This window comes from Cetorhinus maximus, chromosome 3 (assembly GCF_964194155.1).
Source record: "Cetorhinus maximus chromosome 3, sCetMax3.hap1.1, whole genome shotgun sequence".
NCBI lineage: Eukaryota > Metazoa > Chordata > Chondrichthyes > Lamniformes > Cetorhinidae > Cetorhinus > Cetorhinus maximus.
In genome coordinates, this window is record NC_135881.1 from 54669380 (window position 1) to 54690300 (window position 20921).

At 43.5% G+C, this 20921-nt stretch overlaps 1 protein-coding gene across 1 annotated transcript in view; it reads right to left on the reverse strand.

Moving 5' to 3' along the window:
• The window catches only part of malrd1 (MAM and LDL receptor class A domain containing 1), a 314776-nt gene that overhangs the window by 218745 nt on the left and 75110 nt on the right, over positions 1 to 20921 (reverse strand). Inside the window, exons 11-13 of the mRNA XM_078535594.1 lie at positions 10277 to 10433; positions 9828 to 9938; positions 3505 to 3718 (exon numbers count right to left, since the gene is read on the reverse strand). Coding sequence (XP_078391720.1) covers positions 3505 to 3718; positions 9828 to 9938; positions 10277 to 10433 — 482 coding nt within the window. The remainder of the gene's footprint in view (positions 1 to 3504; positions 3719 to 9827; positions 9939 to 10276; positions 10434 to 20921) is intronic.

Sequence of the window (20921 nt, forward strand, 5' to 3'; positions counted from 1 at the left end):
CCACAGATCCAGAAGAGACTAAAGTAAAGCTCCTATTATAAGGTGACAGGATGCTAGGAAATGTCCTAAATATTCAGATGTTGAGGCTTGAAGGCCCAGTTATTTTTTATTTTCTTTGACCAACAAGCCAGGAAGTCTCCTCACCTAACATATCAACCTGGGCCAACCTGAGGCTCACTTCCCTCTGGCCTGCGCCTTCTGAAGAGGCTGGTGAAGGTTCTGCTCAAACAGGGCCCTACAGAGATTGGCAGCAATGATGCAGACCCATGACATTTGGATCCTGGCTTATTTTCCAGGCATTTTCTCACACTCCGAGCTTAATTTATGGGGCTAATCTTTTCCATTTTCTGTGCCATTGATGCTGGCAGGATGAAGGACAGTTGCTATTGCTGCATCTCCTCCCCCCTCTCTTTTTTCAATGGTTGTGAGTGCCCACCATTGAAATACTAATGAGGGACCCAGGCTTGAACACTGTGTGCGAGATTTTGATTCACTCAAACTCACTTACACAGAGTTGAAATCTGGCCCGGTAAGTCTAGTAACGTTAGCAGCAGGCGTTCCCAGTAGGCATATTCTGGCACCTACTTTAGGATGTTGATCCTGTGGAGTTTCAGTTCATTTGACACTAAATACTTTGGGAGATACTGATGTTGTGAGAGACACCATATAAATGCAAGTCTTTCTTTCTTTTTACTCTATAAGCAGATGCTTCATTGATTATGGCAGGAATGAAATTAGAGGTACTCTTGCCAATGAAATGTTTTGGAAATCACCCATCTAGTTTATTGTTGTTTTAAAGGATCTTCTAAGATCTCTCCAAAGGTTGGTTGTTACTTGCATTGATCGAGTCAGAGTGATGGAGAAGAAAAGATTCTTCTGAAAGAACTGAACCACATGTAGACATCATCCAAAACATGAGAAATTTGTGGTAATCATGACTTGTTTGTTACAAGTATAAGATAATTACCTCCACCACTGAAGTTGGGCAGAGATAATGGGCTGAATTTTAAGGGGAGGGTGGGTGGTGGCATTACTGTTTAACTCAGCAACCCCGCCCCCCACCCCCACCCCACCCCCCGGAAGAAAACTCAGTTGGCTTTAAAAAAAGGCCGCCCCACAGTGATAATACTCTGCGGGTGGCCTTAACAAGCTGAGGGTCAGACCTCCCCCCTTAGTGGGCGGAAGAACCACCCTTGAAAGTTGCTGGTCAATCTGATTGGTCAATCGCTCTTGCAGTCCCAGCAGCACCAGAAGAGGGTAGTGGGTACTGCTGGGACTGCAAGGAGGCCCCAGGAAGAAGTGTTATGGACACGAGAGAGAGGAAAGTCATGCCTTTTTGGGTGGAAAGGGAATTAGGTACCCTGAGGACAGGGGTGAGGGGGCTGTGGGGTGGGTTTTGGAGGCCAGGTGGGGATGCACAAAACAGCTGTATGATCTTAGGGGTGACCCCCCCCCACCCCCCACCAAAGACGTACTCCCCTTCCAACATTGGTGAAAAATGGCTTTCCCATTCTCGCCCAACTTCCACTGCCCAGCGTATTATGGAAGTGAGGGCCTTATGTCGGCAATAATTGGCCACTTAAGGGCCTCAATAGGCCGAATGATGGTGGCCTGTAGGGAGCCTTACACACCCCTCTCCTTCGTATTATGTGGACCGGGTTGGGGTGGGCGGGAAGGCAGTGAGCTACACACCTGACATATTTTACGTGCCCCCCTGATGAAAACATGCCTGGTGAGGCCATGTAAAATCCAGCCCAATGATCCTGTCCTTGCTTATTAGTTTGCTTATCTGTAACAATACATCTCAAAAAATTAATGGATGGATTTCAATGAAGCTTCGTACAAAGATATGGTATGACCTAAGGAAGAGCTGTTTAATTTTTGGCAAAGATACAGATCCAGATCATGGAATTTTTTAAACGACCCATTAACATTGGGAGAATGGGTGAATTGATATTTTTATAGAAGGTTCTGGGGTGTTTTATTTAGAATGTTGTTGATTGTTTTAGAATGTTGTGGATTGTCTCAGCTCCTGTGGTGGAATTTGTCACAGCTGTCAAAATGTGAGCAGAGTTTTCAGAGCAGTTTGCTGGAGATGGATTGCCCTGAAGCCTCCTCAGTTTGATCGAAGCTCTTAATAAAAAGATTTCTTTTTCAGCTTTGTAGTTACAAAACATAAACAGGGCAGTGAAAAGCTTCAAGGAAGAACCGTGTAATTTTAATAATGTTGAATTAACAAAGTGGGGTGGAGATATGTGCTCGACTGAGTGCCCACTTCACTTGTTAATTCATTAATTCGGATGGGATGATAAATTGAGGCTCCATCTACACAGATGGATGGAAAAGGCACTATCCCTGGTGCCCTGGTCCATATTTATCCCTCAAACAATATCACCAGAAAACCACTGGTTACCACATTGCTGTTTGTGGGAGCTTGCTATGCACTAATTGGCTGCTGTGTTTCCTACATTGCAACATTCATTAGACTTCAAAAGTACTTCATCAGCTGAAAAGTGCTTCTGGTGGTGTGAAAAGCACTATATGAATGCAAGTCTTTGTCTTCTTTCTTTCTAATAATAAAGTTCAAAATGAGTTTTTGTCTCATCTTGATTTGAAACAAACCAGATTTATAGTTAAACTAGAAGTCCCAATCAGTGTTATGTTGTAACAGAGTTCAATAACCTGGTCACTTGCAATTAGATATATTCTAATGGGTTTCAAATATAAATTTTTATATCTCAAGGATTTTGGTTCACAGTTAACCTCCTTTGGCAGTAGAAGTAAAATGAGACATCCATGTCATGGTATCTACACGGTGTTCAAACAAAGGCAGGCAAACTTACTGTGGGCCAAATTTCTCATGTCTCCATCCAAGATGTCCTGTGCCATCAAGCAGTTCAATCAAGGTGAACTCGAATGTAAATCGCAATTAAACTAGCCCAGCACATTCGGTTTCATTTTACAATCTCAGATTGCTGCTTTTACTTGCCTCGATCAGCCTCAGTTTTGTATGGACCAGTAGAATTACTCAAAGTACAAGAAATCGAAGATCCAAACTAGCTAGAAGAACTTGGACTTGTATCAAAAGTTTGCTTGCCCAGTTGATATAAAAGCTATGTTAGCAGTAGTTTCTATTGGGCTCTGGATACAACAAACTTGGATTAGACAGATTGAAGTGACCTGAATATAAATCAAGGTTGGCTTAGTTATACACAAAGGAGCTGAATGGTGAATAAAATTATCATAACTATGGCTGAAGGTGTAAGGCCAGGTAAACACAAGTGCAGTGATCACAGTCATCAAGCCAACAGGCATTGTGAACAGAGCTGTGTAATTTGGCAGAGTGTATTTTTGTTCTATTCACAAGACATGAAACAAAACAATAAATCCTCTGTGTGGCATAGTTATCAAAAGAATAGCATCTGGAAATCCAGTGAATTTAGCTTTTTACAATTGACTGAAGATTAAATCTGCATGGTTCACCCAAGCTTGTTAATTACTTACTGCAGATGACTGGATGCTCATCAGAATGATCAGCACAGTCATTGTTGAAGTCACAGAGCTGGTCTTTAGGGATACAATACTTGTTAGCACATGAATACTCTTCAGGGCTGCACTGTCTGTCTGGGATCAGAAGAGAAGCACAGTTTTCAAAGGAAATGTCATCCACTGTAATATCGCCCATGTAACTCACACCTCGCTTGGCTCTTAAGACAACCTGTAAAAATTTAACAAGCAGTCAGTTATTATCATCCACTGCTTATTCATTCAAGATGCCTGTATCAAATTCATTTGGCTTTCTTTTTTTCAAAATGCAGAGGATATCTTTTATTATTGAAAACTGGAGTTCTGTTTTCTTTTTTCCCCAATATTTGTCTCTTTTCCTCTTCATCTTCAGCAAGTGCTGGTAATCTTTGGGGTTCATTGGGAGGTTGGGTGTTTAGAAGATTAGTGTGAATGAGCTGAGAGAGCAGAAGGTAGATTCCCTCAGAGAGGACATGGGAAGGGGGAATGGGAATAACCTAGAGAATGATGAGTGTTCAAGCCTACTGGAGGGTGGTTTCACTATGTGGACAGAGGAAAGAGGAGGAAGCAGCCGAGGCAGCTGAATGAACTTGGTGTACCAGAGACCCTCAAGAGGGACCCTTGGACCTGAGGGAGTGAAGATTGTGGCTGCATTGCAAGAACCGCTGCGATTAGAGATTGCATTTTTTTATTTCATGGGATGTGAAAGGTCAGCATTTATTACCCAGCCCTAATTGCCCTTGAGGAGGTGGTGGTGGGCCGTCTTCTTGAATGACTGCAGTCCCTGTGGTGTAGGTACACAGGGAGTTCCAGGATTTTGATCCAGCCACAGTGAAGGAACGGTGATATATTTCCAAGTCAGGATGGTGTGTGGCTTGGAGGGAACTTCCAGGTGGTTATGTTCCTATATATCTGCTGTCCTGGTCCTTCTAGATGGTAGAGGTCACAGGTTTGGAAGGTGCTGTTGAAGGAGCTTGGTGAGTTGCTGCAGTGCATCTTGTAGCTGGTACACACTGCTGCCTCTGTGCACCGGTGGTGGAGGGTGATGTTGAAGGTAATGGTTCAGGTGCTAATCAAGTGGGTTACTTTGTCCTGGATGGTGCTGAGCTTCTTAATTGTTGTTGGAGCTGCACTCATCCAGGCAAGTGGAGAATATTCCATCACTTTCCTCACTTGTACCTTGTAGATGGTGGACAGGCTTTGGGAAGTCAGGAGGTGAGTTACTTGCTGCAGAATTTCCAGCCTCTGACCTGCTCTTGTAATCTCATTTTTTATATGGCTGGCTCAGTTTCTGGTCAATGGTAACCCCAGGATCTTGATAGTGGGGGATTCAGCAATGGTTATGTCATTAAATGTGAAGGGGCAATGGTTAGATTCTCTCTTGTTGGAGATGATCATTGCTTGGCATTCATTTAGGGTGACTATAGCTTGGCACTTATCAGCCCAAGGCTGAATGTTGTCCATGTCTTGCTGCATATGGAACAAGCACCTCTTCAGTATCTGAGGAGTCATGAATGGTGTTTAACATTGTGCAACCATCAATGAACATCCCCACTTCTGACCTTATGATGGAGGGAAGGTCATTGAAGATGGTTGTGCTGAGGAGACTACCCTGAGGAACTCATGCAGTGATCTCCTGGGATTGAGACGATTGACCTCCGACAATCATCTTCCTTTGTGCTAGCTATGACTCCAAACAGTGGAGGCCCACTGATTCCCATTGACTCCAGTGTTGCTAGGGCTCCCTGATGCCACACTCGTCAAATGCTGCCTTGATGTCAAGGGCAGTCACTCTCACCTCAACTCTGGATTCAGCTCTTTGTCCAGGTCTGGACCAAGGCAGTAATGAGGTCAGGAGCTGGTTTTGCCAGAAAAAGGTATCAAATGTGGAGGTCAAAGAGTTGTTGAGCAAATGAACTATTGTGGCAAGCTCCATTGAGGGGGTTGGTAGGCCACGATTTGGTGACTCAGGAGAAAGAAGGGGCATGGTCATTGTTGGGGGGAGCCTCTGTTGGGTACAGGATGCTAGGCCATTTCAGAGTCAAACACATTGCTGTGGTTCTGGATTCACATGTGGGTCAGACCAGGTAAGGACAGAAGATTTCCTTCCCTAAAGGACATTAGTGAGCTAGATGGGTTTTTTATGACAATGGTTTCATGGGGAAAAATTTTTCCCCCATTTGGGGGGGGGGGGGGGGGGGGGAGGAGAGTGTGGGAGCAAACATGGGCGGGTGTGCCTCCGATTGGCATCCCCGATTGGGGGCGCGCCGCCTTTTTACGTGGGCAGGCCAATTAAAGCCCACCCAGCATGATGTCCGCGGGGGTGGGGATTCCCTCAGCTGGGAGTGTGCCTTTTCACACATGCGCGCAAAAAAGCGCACTCATCTCCCTGAGGCTAAGTGCTGCCTCAAGGAGGTCGGCTCGGAATAAAAATTTTTAACAGAAATAATAAAAAAATTTCCCTGACATGTCCCCTCATGTGACACTGTCACATGAGTTGGGACATGTCCATAACTTTTATTGAAAGATTTGATAAAAATTTAAATACCCTCATGAAACCTCATCCCGCCCGTGGATGATGTTTTATGCTTTTTCCGAAGCCTGCCAGGGCTTAATTACCTTAATTAGCTTTTCAAGGGCCTCAATAGGCTGTTGACAGGTCAGCGGGCGCGCAGCTGACTTGGCTGTGTCCCCGCCGACCTGAAAATGGAAATGACGTGGGGCGACGTCGGGAGTTCCACCCGATGTCATCCCGCATCGGCGAGCGGGCCCCGTCCCCGCCCAGAAGATCCTGCCCATGGGCATCATTAGGCTTTTAATTCCAAACTTTTATTCAATTCAAATTCCACCATCTGCCATGGTGGGATTCAAACCCAGGTCACCGGGGCATTACCCTGGGTCACTGGAATACTAGTCCAGTGACAACGCCATATGCCACTGCGAAGACGTTATGCTAAAGCTATACAAAATATTAATTCAGCCCCATCTGGCGTATTGTGCCCAATTTTGGACGGCAAGCTTCGGGAAGAGCATTTTAGAGAGGGTTCAGAAGAGATTTAATTAAATGGTTCCAGATCACACTTACATGGATAAACTGGAGACTGCATTGTTTTCCTTAGAGCTGAGCAGTGCAGAGAAGGCTAAGAGGAGATTTAATAGAGGTGTTTCAAATCATGAGGAATTTATGTGGAGTAAATAAAGAAAAACTACTTCTAATGGCTGAAGATTCAAAAGCCAGAGGGCACAGAATTAAGGTGATCGGTCAAAGAACCAGAGGCAGCATAATGAAAAACTTTTTTACCCAACAAGTGTTTAGGATTTGGAATGCACTTCCTGATAGGGTGCTGGATAAAGATTGGAACCTTCAAAAGGGAATTGAATAAATACCTGAAGGAGAAAAGATGGCAGGGATGTGGGGAAAAAGCGGGAGAATGAGACTAACCAAAATGCTCTTCGAAAGAGCTAGCACGGATTCAATGAGCTGAATTGTCTCCTACTGTGCTATTAGTATTCTAATAATTCTAACTAAAAATTAATCATTTGATTACATGAGTACAACTCAAGATATCTCTTAACATTAACTGACCATTTTCATTCAGACTTCTTGATTTTATTGAGTTCTGACAAAAGGTCACTGAGCTGAAACATTAACTCGGGTTTTCTCTCCACAGATGCTGCCAGACCTACTCAGTAGTTCTAGCATTTTCTGTGTGTATTTCTGAATTGTATTATTCGGTTTCAACTCCATGGGGAGAATTTTCGGCTCGGCGAGCAGGGGGGGGGCGGGGCCTGCTTGCAAAGGTGTAAAATGACACAGGGTGGCGTCGGGCATGCGTCACAATGTCACCGCGCGTCATTTAGATTTTCAGTTTGGTGGGCGCGCAGCCGACTCAACTGTGCACCCGTCGCACTGTCAAAGGCTTATTAAGGCCATTTAACTTTCAATTCAGATAATTAATGGAGCTGCCCGCCCAACCTTAAGGTTGGTGGGCAGGCGAAGAGCCCAGGCGGCCTTCGCACTTTTCATGGAACCTCATCCATGGGCGGGATGAGGTTTCATGAATGATTTTAAATTTTCACAAAACATTTCAATAAAATGTCTCAGCTCATGTGACAGTTTCACATGAGGGGACGTCATAAAAAACTTTTCTGCCACTTTATTAAGCTTTTATACACTTTAAACTTATCTCCCTGAGGCACCTCTGAGCCTCAGGGAGATTGCTGCGCTCTTTCGCGCTCATGCGCAAAAGAGTGCATTCCCGACTCAGGGAACCCCCCCCACTCCTGCCCACACAGGGAGCGATCAACGCTCCCCGGTGTGTTTCACGCTGGGTGGGCCTTAATTGGCCCGCCCATGTAAAATGGCGTCGCGTACCCAATTGGGGGTGCCAAATGGGTCCGCGCTTGCCCACGCCTGCCCCCACACAACCCCCCCGATGGGGAGAAAATTCTCTCCCATGCTCTTCTTGAACAGACTGCACTTTTGAATATTTTAACAACCGTAGTTTTAATCAGAGTCAGTCACTTCATTATGTCCTGCAAAAGACATCTGTGTTTCTAATTTGGCAAACAAAATGAAAACAAAATAAATACTTTATGATTTCCTGGAGCTTTGGCCTTTGGTAGTTAAGTAGAACAATATTGTTGATAAACGAATGTGCCTCATGTGGGATTTCCCAAAATAAAACAAGATGACAACATTTCTGCCCAATCATAGAAACATAAAATGGTTACAACACAGAAGGCCATTTACTCCATCATATCTCTCTGCAAGAGTAACTTAGCTAAGCCTCACTCTACTGCCTTTTCCCTATAGCCCTACAAAATCCAATTCCCTTTTGAAAGCCATGGTTGAATCTGCCTCCACCACACTCTCAGGCAGTGAACTCCAGATCCTCACCACCTACTGCGTAAAAAAATTCTCATGTCACCTGTTTTTTTTTCCAATCACCATAAATTGGTTTCCTCTGGTTCTTGACTCTTCTACCCATGGAACAGTTTCTCCCAATCCTTTGTCTAGACACTTTATGATTTTGAACACCTCTATCAAATCTCCTTCCTAAGAATCACAACCACAGCTTCTCCAATCTATCCATGTAACTGAAGTCCGTTATCCCCCGAGCCATTTGCATAAATCTTTTTTAAACCCTCTCCAATGTCTTCCTAAAGTGTGGTGCCCAGAATTGGATACAATACTCCAGTTGAGGCTGGACAGCGTTTTATAAAGATTCACCATGCTCCTTGCTTTTGTACTCTATTTATAAAGTTCTGGATCCTGTAGACCTTTTAAACCACTTTCTTAACCTGACCTGCCACCTTTAACGATTTGTGCACATATATCTCCAGGTCCATCTGCTCCTGCACTCTCCTTAAAACTGTATCCTTTATTTTATACTTCCCTCATTCTTCCAACCAAAGCATATACTTTGCACTTCTCTGCACTAAATTTCATCTGCCACATGTGTACCCATTCCACCAGCCTGTCTTTGTTCTCTTGAAGTCTATCACTATCCTCCTCACAGTTCATAATACTTCCAGGTTTTGTGTCAGCTGCAAATTTTGGAAGTGTGCCCTGCACACCCAAGTCTAGATGATTAATATAAGATCAAAAAATCAGTGATCATATTACCGATACCTGAGGGACTCCAACATATACCATTCTTCAAGCCAAAACACAAACATTCACCACTACGGCAGACATTTTGCAGACAAGCCTGTTTTGTGGCACTTCATCAAACGATGTCCATGTACACCATATCAATAGCATTCCCCTCATCAACCCTCTCTGTTACCTTATCAAAAAATACAGTCAAAGTTGTTAAACACAATTTGTCCTTAACAAATCTGTGCTGGCTTTCCCTAGATCCACATTTGTCCAACGACTGTTAACTTTGTCCCAGATTATCATTTCTAAAGCTTTCCCCTGTTGAGGTTAAACTGACTGGCCTTACACTCTTTTTTCAACATGGGTGAAACATTTGCAATTTTTCTTGCTTAGTGTTGGGCCCCTTCCCACCTGTCAGCCGTGAGTTTTACAAATGGTGTGATGCAGCCTCACGACTTGAAATCACAGCCTACACTATTCCCTATGGAGCAAGGCCCTGTGGCATTCTCTGAACATCCCCTAGCAAACATTTCAACCATCCCACTACCCGCACTGTCCAGCCACCTGCCACTTCTCATCTCATGCTGTCCAGCAAAGGAGCTCAACAAACACATCTTTGAAGAATGACATTATTCTTTTACTGTATGTCATTGCAGCAGGTTATATTGTTAATGAAAGGAAAATCCTCACAGCAAACCTGAAAATGTGACAGAACTCCAAGAAATACTTCTCCCTGCTTCCAACGGTTACCTTGATTACCGCTTTGCGACCAGAGTAATTGTGTTGAATTACCAAATTTACTGAAGACCTTAAGGAAAACAAAATTGCAACCATTAGTATCATGGTCAGATTTTGAAGATTTCTGTGTAACAGAAATTAACAACTTCTATTTACTTTCCACCATTTAAATTTCTTGAATATCGAGAAACTGACGATAGATAATTCTTCCAAAATTGAACATTGAAAACATCCATAAATAAATCACCACCTTTTTGCCTGTTTGTATAAATATAAGCTAGAAAAAGTTGAAGTACAAATCTAATTCTGATCTGTACATTCAGGAATTCAATTTTAGAACAGCTCTGTTGTAATCTGGTCATAATAATGAAGAAAAAGAATGATTTATTATAGTAAGAAAAGTAATACCTGCAATGACCCAATGGTCACTCCATTCATGTGGTACCAAAAACTCAGTGTACACTTTGGACCAGAAAGGGATATTACTGGAGTGATGATGTCAGCTGTGTGACCAAATTTTCCATTTGAACTATCAGCGTAAAGGTACCAACCTTGTTTTGTGCCCCTGCAAGCGTAAATTAAAGGTTTAAGCTGGTGTGCTCAAATTTTGCAATCCACCGCCATGCATTTTTATAGTGCTTATTCTATGCTGTAAATGCATTTTCATGTAAATTAATCAATCTTTCTGGCATCAAATTCAGATGCTGCTTTGTTTTATTACATAATGGTTCAATAAATAACTTCTGACTTTTAACTGAACAGCATATAGTTACATAATATTTTATATATAAACTAGGATTTGGATAAACTGATCGTAGCATTTCAGATAATATTACACTACTCTTAAATACTTTGGCACTTCATTGAATTCATGAAAATGTAGGCACAAGTGAGAGAAAGTGAAATGTGCTAAGTGATTAAAGACTATTTGGACATTGCTTTCTTTCAAAAATGTCATATCAGATGTTAGTGAAAAGTTTTGAAAAAATGGCTTGTTTTTGCTGAAGTCTTCCTAAAGGCGAGAAATAAAAAGCTTGTGCACAATTACATAGTTTTGTGGATTCTATGATGGTAGTTAGTGAAGAACTATAAAAGTGTCATCACAGATGTCATAGAATGGGTTAGAGGAATCTTCCTGTGTTTGCTCTAAACCATTTTGTTGCAAATTACACCTACATACAATTCAGCAATGATCAGTACCAGTACACACAGCAACTGTTGCACTTAATGATTGCCTTGACCGAGGCACAGAGCACACTGGCTATATCAATGTAACCACTCACATGCCCATCATCAATCCCACGGCATAACAAAATCCATCAATGTAAATGCTATTCTTGTCAGAAAATAATACATTTCAACACATGCTTCCCAGGGTGCTCATCATGTTTTCATTCTGAGGCATTTGGATGTAACAGAGCATTTCAAAGCAAAAATGAGGATGAATGCCTATCTCTGCAGCGATATGTGCTTTGTAATAATACATCTATCCAACCCTTCAAGCACCACCTGCCCAGCATGTGGCTGAGTCTGCAGACCGCATATTGGACTTAGCCATTTCAGAACCAATTGAACCAAAGTGGAAGCAAGTCATCCTTGATCCTGAGGAACTGCCTAAGAAGAAGGAGAAGTAATACAACAACAGCTCATGACATCTCTGCATATCCCCTGTTCCTCAGTAAAGAACAGATACCATTATGCATGCATGTGAACCAGTGTTCTTATTCAGCAAATGTGCAAGTTGCTTGGAGAGGCCAGAATTGGGGAAGGCAGAGGAAGATAGCACAACTATATTATGCTCATACTTCACAGTATGACTGGGAGCAGAGGCATCTCCAAGAAACTGAATAAAGAACAGCTGAGATACAGCAGATCTTACAGAAATTCATGCAAGCAGCCACCAATGCTGCCAGAGAAATAAACTGAAGGCAGTCTCATTGGCTGGTTCTTGCAGTCAACTATTGGGTACTATCACTATTTTACTTCTGTTTAAACAAATTTGCCCACTTGACTGTGGAAGCCTGCCATAAATTCCTAATGACCCTGACACAGGAAAATTCAATTAGAATGCACGAAAGGCATACATTGCTTGGGTACCTGCAAATGTGACTGACCTTACTGCAGGTATGGAGCTGATTGATTATGGGTCAGCAGGTGCCCCTTGTGACTTACAAGAAGATACAGACCCTAGAGGACCTGTTTTAAAATGAGGGTGGCACAAAAGTGGAGTCATATAGAGGAACCACTTGGCTTTTGCACACAACAGTGGTATGGGGTCTGTGTATTGTGCAAAGGAATTCTAAAACACAGGATACAGGTTTATCTCTCACATGAAAGTAGGAAGGTCTTGTTGCATCGATGTCAAGAATATGCACATAGGTGACAGATGCATGAAGGTCAATGGACACCTGTGTTGGGACAGAGGTATTTTTGGACGGCAGCATCTGTGACTCAGCAGTCCTCTTCAGGATACCCTCTCTTCACCCCACATGGGGAGGGTGCTAGAAAAGGTGCCCTAAAATAGACTGTCATTTTCTGCTGGTTGGGGAACCACAACCCGCAGGATCATCACTTCTCTGGTCAAAGAAAGAACATTTTAAATTTTGCAACTTGGAATGTTAGAACACTCTTGGATAATTTCAGAAAGAAGAACTGCAATTGTTTCACATGAGCTATACTCCAAACTGACATCATTGCCCTCAGTGAGACCCGCCTTCCTGGGGCAGGGCAGCTGAGGCAACAAGCAGGGGGGAAACATCTTCTGCTGGAAAGGAAAGGCTGACAGTGACCCTCGTGTCCATGCAGTTGGTTTTTCCGTCCAGAATAGGATGTTGGATGTGTTGCCAGAACTCCACAACTGTCTAAATGAAAGACTCTTGACACTTCACCTGCAGCTCAGCCGTAACCAATATGTCACCATGTTCGGCATTTATGCCCTGACCTTTGACTCCGATGAAAATGTAAAGGAAAGGTTCTATTCTGACCTTGATGAAGTCCTCACTGCCATCCCAAAGGAAGAAAAGGTCATCCTTCTGAGGGACTTTAATGCCAGGGTTGGCCATGGCTCTGATATCTGCAGAGGAACTATTAGGAAAAACGGGGTTGGCAAATGGCGTCCTCCTGCTGACAGAATGTGCTCAGCATGGCCTCATTATAACAAACATCCTCTTTTGCCAGAAGGACAAACATAAAACCACATGAAGGAACCCTAGATCAAAGCATTGCAACCTCAGGGATTACGTCATTGTTCGGGTCAAAGATGTAAGCGATGTGTGTATCACTCAGAATCCCAGAGTTGTTATGGCGCAGAAGGAGGCCATTTGGCCCATCATGTTTGCACCGGCTCTCCGAATGAGCATTTCACCTAGTGTTATTCTCCTGCCTTCTCCCCGTAATCCTGCACATTGTTTCTTTTCAAGTAATCATCTAACTCCCCCTTGAATGCCTCGATTGAACCTGCTTCTACCACACTCTCAGGCAGTGAGTTCCAGACCCTAAACACTTGCTGTGTGGAAAAAGTTTTTTCTCATATCGCTTTTGCTTTTTTGAGCAATTACCTTGAGTCTGTGGCCTCTCGTTCTCAATCCTTCCACCAATGGGAACAGTTTCTCCATATTTACTCTGTCCAGGTCCCTCATGATTTTGAGTACCTCTATCAAATCTCCTCTCAGCTTTCTTTTCTCCAAGGAAAAGAGTGCCAACTTCTCCAATCTATCTTCATAACTGAAGTTTTTCATCCCTGGAACCATTTTCGTAAACCTCTTCTGCACTTTCTCCAATGCTGTCACATCCTTCCTAAAATGCAGTGTCCAGACACAGTACTCTAGCTGAGTTCTAGCTAGTGTCTTATACAAGCTCAACATGACCTCCTTGCTCTTGTTCTCTATGGCCCTATTAATAAAGTTTAGAATACTGCTCTCTAAACCTGTCCTGCCACCTTTAATGGCTTATGCACATATACCCTGGGTCCTTCTGTTTCTGCACCCCCTTTAGAATAGAAACCTTTATTTTATACTGTCTCTCCATGTTCTTCCTACCAAAATGTATCACATCACATTTTTCCGCATTGAACTTCATCTGCCACCTATATGCCCATTGCACCAACTTGTATATGTCCTTTTTACGTTCTATACTGTCCTCCTCACAATTTACAAGGCTTCCAAATTTTGTATTGTCCGCAAATTTGAAATTTGATCTTATTCATTCCATGCGGGGGCTGATACCTACCGGAACAGATCATCGAATTGTTCAATCTTGATGAATATCCACTTAACACAAAGACGCCCAAGGCCCAAAAGCCCAGGAGGAAGAATATCATTGTCTCAGTCCTAAAGCAACCTGACTGAAAAAAGGAATTCCAAATACGGCTCATGACCAATCTGGAAATTTTTCACATATCCAACTCAATTCCAGAACAGTGGGATCAAATAAAGTCAGCTATACTAGACTCCTGTGTCCAGATCATTGGGTTTGACCATCATCGTCACCAGGACTAATCCGAAAAAAATGATGCTCAAATACAGTATGTGACCTCCTGGAATGAAAACAAGCAGCTTTCTTTGCCTGACAGCATAACCCAAGATCACAAATCAAGAAGGCAGCTTTCCAAGAGCTCAAAGCTGACTCCCAATGACAAATCTGGAAGATAAATGACATGTGGTGGGAAGAGAAAGCCTGAGAAATCCAACAATATGCTGACCATGATGCCATGCAAAGCCACCAGGGCCCCCTATAGACCAAGGTCAAATAGACAAAATCTCCTTTGCCCACTGACATGCCATCTGTCAACACTGGAAAGAAAATTTTCATCAACTCCTCAACTGTGGATCCACAGTGGCAGCTGATATTCTCCAGCTTATCCCCAAGTACCCTGAGGTAGAAACAATGGGTGATCCACCATTGATGGTAGAGTTGCAACAAGCAATTAAACCACTAAAAACAACAAAGCATGTGGTCCCAACAGTATTCCAGCTAAGGTATTCAAAGCTGGTGGATTTTTGCTCACATCAAGCCTCCATGCACTCATCCTATGGATTTGGAAGGAAAAAGAATTCCCCCTGACTTCAGGAATGCGACAACTGTAATTTCAGAATGGAGATAAATCATGTTGTGGAAACCATCAAGGTATTTCCCTATTGTCCATACAGAGAAAATTCTAACACGTATTCTACTGAATCACCTACTTTCTGTGGCTGAAGAAATCCTCCCAGGGACATAGACCGGGATTTTCTGGTCCCGCCCGTGGCAGGAATCATTGCAGGTGGGGTGGAAAATTTGATGGACAAGCCAAAGGTCCATTGACTTTGGGCGGGACCGGTAAATCCTGGCCACAGTGTGGCTTTAGACCTTCCAGGGGAACTTCTCACATAGTCTTTGTTGCCAAGCGATTCCAAGAAAAATGGTGAGCACATGACCAGGAACTCTTCATTGCATCCACTGACCTGACCAAAGCATTCGACTCAATAAATCAGGAAGCTCTGTGGATTGTGCTCCAAAGATTTGGATGTCCTAGAAACTTCATCACAATCTTGCAATTGCTTCATGATCACATTACTGCAACTTACTAAAGTGGAAGATTGTTGCAAAAAGAGATATGTCTAAGCTTTTCATCTTGCACTCATTAGGACACTTGCAAGAATACCAATATAAGGGGGAAAACAATAATTTATACTGTATGTGAATAGAGTGCTGATTGGTTGGCAAGTGGTGTTGCCATGGAGAATGCACCATTGTTGGTGACTGACAGTTGACTGTCAAGCATTGTTTGAAATTTAAACCAGGCAGCTTGACCCTGATTGGTCAAGGCATTGCCCTGAGGAATGAATCAGACTGGCAGTCACTTATTTTGTTTAGCTGAAACAGGCGCAATGTGCGTACATGTTCTTTCTGTCTGCAAAGAACAGAACCCTGTGTATTAATATATGTAGCTTCCAGTGCACGCAAATGCACCGCATTGTGAGCCCAGCTGAGAATCTTAAATTGGTTGTCAGCGTAATTTTTCGCACACCGAGGATTATTTAGCAAATGTTGTCCAATCGCAGAATCACATCTAATGTTAGATGCTGTATTTTGAGTTTTGCAAGCACAGGCACTTATAGGCGTTCAGTAAGGTCTTTACCCTGCCCATTGCAAACAGCGGCTGGGACATGCTGTTTGATACGATCCACCAGTTTTTGAGACATATGGCCTACATACCTGGCATCACACTGGCACTGAAATTCATATACCACATTACTCATTTGTGTCATAGGCAGAACGTCTTTTTGGCCTGACGGCAGCATCCTGGCGAATACCAATCGTGCTGCTACTGCATAGTAGCAGCGTGAAACAGGTAGCTTCACCTGTTGCTCAAATTTTTGAGATACTTTGCCCTTCCAGGGTAATCTGAAGTAGACTGGACACTTTTCAGGGCTGAAAGTGACAGCCTTAGGCCCGTTCATGAGTTTGTGTGATGTACAGCGCGAAATGATCTGATCAGGGTAGCCATTATCCTGCAGGATGCCTTTGATGAGCCCTATTTCAGCAGCATGCTTGCATGGTGAGCAAATGGATGGGGCCCTATTTACGGGGTTGCTGATAAGACCAATCACATAGTGTGTGGAACTGTAAGAATCCCAACGTGTATGTTGACCAGTGAAGGTAGACTTGTGGTAGACCGTGGTAGAGAATAGCCTGGCAGATTTCTCAAGCAGTATGTCAAGGAAGGGGAGTGGATTTAACTTCTCCACTTCCTAGGTGAAGTTGAGTGCAGGATGGAGTCCATTAAGACATGTAAGGAAATTGTTACATGTAGCTGCGGATTTAAACATAACAAACATGTCATCCACATATCGGAAATATGCGAGGGGCAGGAAGTTGGATATCATTCCAATGAAGACATGTTCCTCATGGAACCCAACAAAGATGTTTGCGAGAGCAGCACAACATGAATTAGCCAAATGGTTGGGTGAATTGTTACAACCAGTTTTAACCAAGTTTTCCACATACACGGTGAAGGACTCATTTGCGAAGGCCATACAGGACTTGCACATCGGTAGCAATGCTGTGTACATGTGCTCATTTTGCATTGCTAGCCTAATCAGCAATGTTCCACTTAAGGAAGCCATAGATATTTGCGCTGCAGCATAATATCATGGTGATCTAGACCCGCCACCATTGCATGAATCAGTATTCATTGAACTTATGAACTTAGCAACTTGGGCAGTTGAGTTCAGTTTTAATGATACCATGTGTGCCCAAATAGATGGTGTTGCCACGGGATCCCCTCTAGGCCCAGCTCTTGCAAACATCTCGGGGCCATCCTGTCTTCTGTGCAGCAGTTGTGGGCTGGAAGCACTGAGCGGTGTGCGCATGGCTGGACTTTAAATATGGCACTCATGAGGAAGCAGCGAGGTGACGGCGGGGTGGGGCGGGCGAATGAGAGGCCATCCCGCCAGCGACCTGGCATGTTTCCCGGGAATGTGTGATTAATGAAGAGGGATTGGGATAATACAGCATGAAAAGCTGCCATTGCGGCCGGCTGTTAAAACATCCTTTTTCCTTCCCACTACTGTACTTAGTGCAAATCTGGGACAATTCCACCCTCTGTTTCCTGTTAGTTAGCCAGTCCTCTATCCATGCTGATATGTCACCTCCAACACCATAAGCCCTTATCTTTGGAAGAACTGCGAATTCCCACAATCCTGACTCCAAGAAGCATACCTGAGCATTCTGTTATTCGCGATCCAGAGATAATCTGTGCAATTAGCACCTTTTCCAACCCTGGAACCATCACTTGCTGTTAATGGAGGCCTGAGCTGCCACTGGTGAACCAACTGCACTGCCCAGCTGTACCCTAAAGTCCTCTCTTCTGAACGCTGCAGGAACTATTACATTAGAGCTGAGTTTTTGCATCTGGGCAGCTGGAATCAATTGCATGAATCAATTAATGAGGCTAATTCTCAAGCGCCTAGCAATTGTGCTCTGAAGCCTCACCATTTACCACAGTACAAACTTACCTCCAGAAAGCTCATAGCCATTTGCTCAGTCTCGATGTCATAAATTGAAAGAAGACACAAAGCCAACAGTGGCACCGATTCCAATTCCCTTCTTCAAAGTAACCAGTTTTATTTCCTCCCACCACTGAGGTGGCAGCCTTGAATCTAACCTGCTGCCTTCTGCAGAACTGGGGAATGAGGGTTGAGATGAGGAGGTTGAAAAAAATAAAACATATGAAACTTGGCCTCAACACACTCTGCACGAGCCTGCCACTGTCCAAACTCTTTCAAGTTATCAACAGTCACAACTCTTTTGAGTACAATCACAGTTCTTGGTTTTCCGGGAGTGGGACATGAACCCACAACCCTCTGATTCAAAGGCGAGGGTGCTATGAACTGAGCCACAGCTGACACCTCTGCCACTGTCCAAATTGGGACATCTATGGAGAGGCTGGAAATCAGGCAATTGGGAGCCTGATTTGAAATTACCTGCAACTGCGTGGGGTGAATGGAGGTAAAATGAAGTGGTACTTTACTGGGATGGTTAAAGGTCAGGAGGCCCAGTTTAAATGAAAGAAGCACTGCTCCTCCATTAGTTCAAGGACGCTGAGTCCTGTGGCTGGGTAGGCCCTCCTGCCAACTCAACCTCTTGGTTGCTTTCTTCCCTGCTGGCCTCCTGCAGCTCCCTCCATATCACTGCCTTGCTGCTTTTGCTCCTTATTCTGTTTCTCTTCAGCGGCCCAATCAAAACCAGCCATGACACCACAACACTACAAGGTTCTCTGACCAAACAAATGAAAACTTGCCAAATAACTCTTTCACATGAAACTGTCGTAGGGAGGAACTGAACAAGCAGCAGTGAACATTGAACCTTTCGAAGATTGAGATGGCCACACCAGGTGGTCACAGACATCCACAGCCTCCAGGAAGAAGACTGTTGCTGACTGGACCTGGCCACTATGCATTACCTGTGGCTGTGACAGTCACCATCACCCTCAATTTTTTTGCCTCCGGTTCCTTAAAAGCTGTTACCGAGACTTAACAAAGAATTTGAAGTCACTAATATATAAATGCATAAGGCAAGTGATGGATAGATTGTTTGCCGGAAGCTGGGAGATAGGTTATCTTCTCCTGTAATGACAACAGCCTGAATGAGCGGCCACTCAGATTCCTGGCTCTGCCTGACTTCCTGGAGGTGCAGACTGCACACTCTTGGCAAATTGAGCCACCCCCTGATCAACCAGGAGCATTTATCAACTGCATTTTTCTTTGATATGTGCGAAGGTTAATGAGCTGGCATAGCTTCAACATTGCAGCATGCCACTTCAAGTGATAGGTTATGAATATTATTTTGCCATAAATAATAATTGGAATCAGACCTATAATGATATTCTCCCAAAGTAAGTATTATTGCGGAGGGCCCACCTTGTGATTCTAAAATGCCTCTCGGTATAGCCCCTTTTAAATGCTACTTTCAAGCTGGCAAGTCAGTTCATCTCATCATACCGAGACCCAGAAAACAACAACAGATTTCTTCAATTAAAGAAATGCAGGAAGTACAAAACCTGAAATTACTCTTCAATGTGCTGATCACGATAAGCTCATTCACATTTATATTCATGAAGGATTTCTAGCTACTGGAATATCTTCAGCAGACAAAAAGAAGCTATGAAGCAATTACTGCCTGAAAAAAAAATCATTTCAAATTGAGAACCCCTAGACTTGAGTTAAATAATCAGGGAATGGATTTTTGTAAATTTTCCAGCGTCATGATAGCATCTGGGCATTTGCCGAGCATGCTGCTATAGTAAACTCACTCCTTATCTTATTGGAACAGACCATCAGGTGATTTAGAAAATGGCCGTTCCTTCTTAACCCAGCTATCTTTTATTTATCAGATTTCTGGTGATGGCAAGGAGTCAGGGTCATGGTGATTGGTATTTTCAGCCCACGTTATTATTATCTTCTACTACATCTCCATTCTAACCCATTCTTTCTCAAAACCTCAAAATTGGTCCCCTTACCTCTTTTAAGTCTTTCCTTCATCTTACAATCAGTACTTTTTATCTTTATATCTGTCCCAATGTTGCTAATAGATCTCTTTGAATGGTTCCCCCTGCTGCCCTCACACAATCACCTGCACCTCTCCCTTTTATTTACCTTCTGCATGCTGTTCCTTGGTGACATTATCCAAAAGCATTATCAGACCACACCCAACTATTCCTTTTTGCCACCACCATTAATCCGAAGGCTGTTGTCATACTATCCAGCTGTCAGTCGAATATCAAGATGAATTTATAGCAGTACCCGAAATGGGCTCAAAGTCAGTGAAGCAACTGCTGCGCCCCTCACTGCTTCGTGTGTTAGCGAGCTGCCTGAGCCATTTTGGGGTGCTGGCCTCAGTTATATGCCTCTGCAAAGCTGTGGGTGCCAAACAGTTGCCAGGCCCACACAGCAGCACATCTTTTCTGGGAGCATGAAAAATTGTTAGTCTCGTGCACTGAAATGGCCAACAGGTCAGCCGAGGGTAGGGTGTGTTGTGATCGTGAATTGTATACCGAGATCCAGCCGGAGGGTGACAAGACCCCCAACATTAGTATGTTAAATATACTAATTTAAAAATATGGTTATTGCTAATATGTACGTCATCACAGGAAGTGATGCAATATCACATGATTCAGTTCTCTTGCACTGTTAGTTAGCACATGTAAGCTGAAGCAACAACAGGTCAGGGAGGCAGTGGCATAGTGGTATTGTCACTGGACTAGTATTCCAGAGACCCAGCATAATGCTCTGGCATTACGGCAGATGGTGAAATTTGAATTCAGTAAGAACCTGGAATTAATAGTCTAATGATGACCATGAAACCACTGCCAATTGTTGTAAACATCCATCTGGTTCACTAATGTCCTTTAGGGAGGGAAAAATGCCGTCCTTACCTGGTTTGGCCTACATGTGACTCCGGACCCCCCACAGCAATGTGGTTGACTCTTAAAAATGACCTCCGAATGAGGGCAATTAGGGACGGGCAATAAATGTTGGCTTAGCCAGCAATGCCCACATCCCATGAATGAATA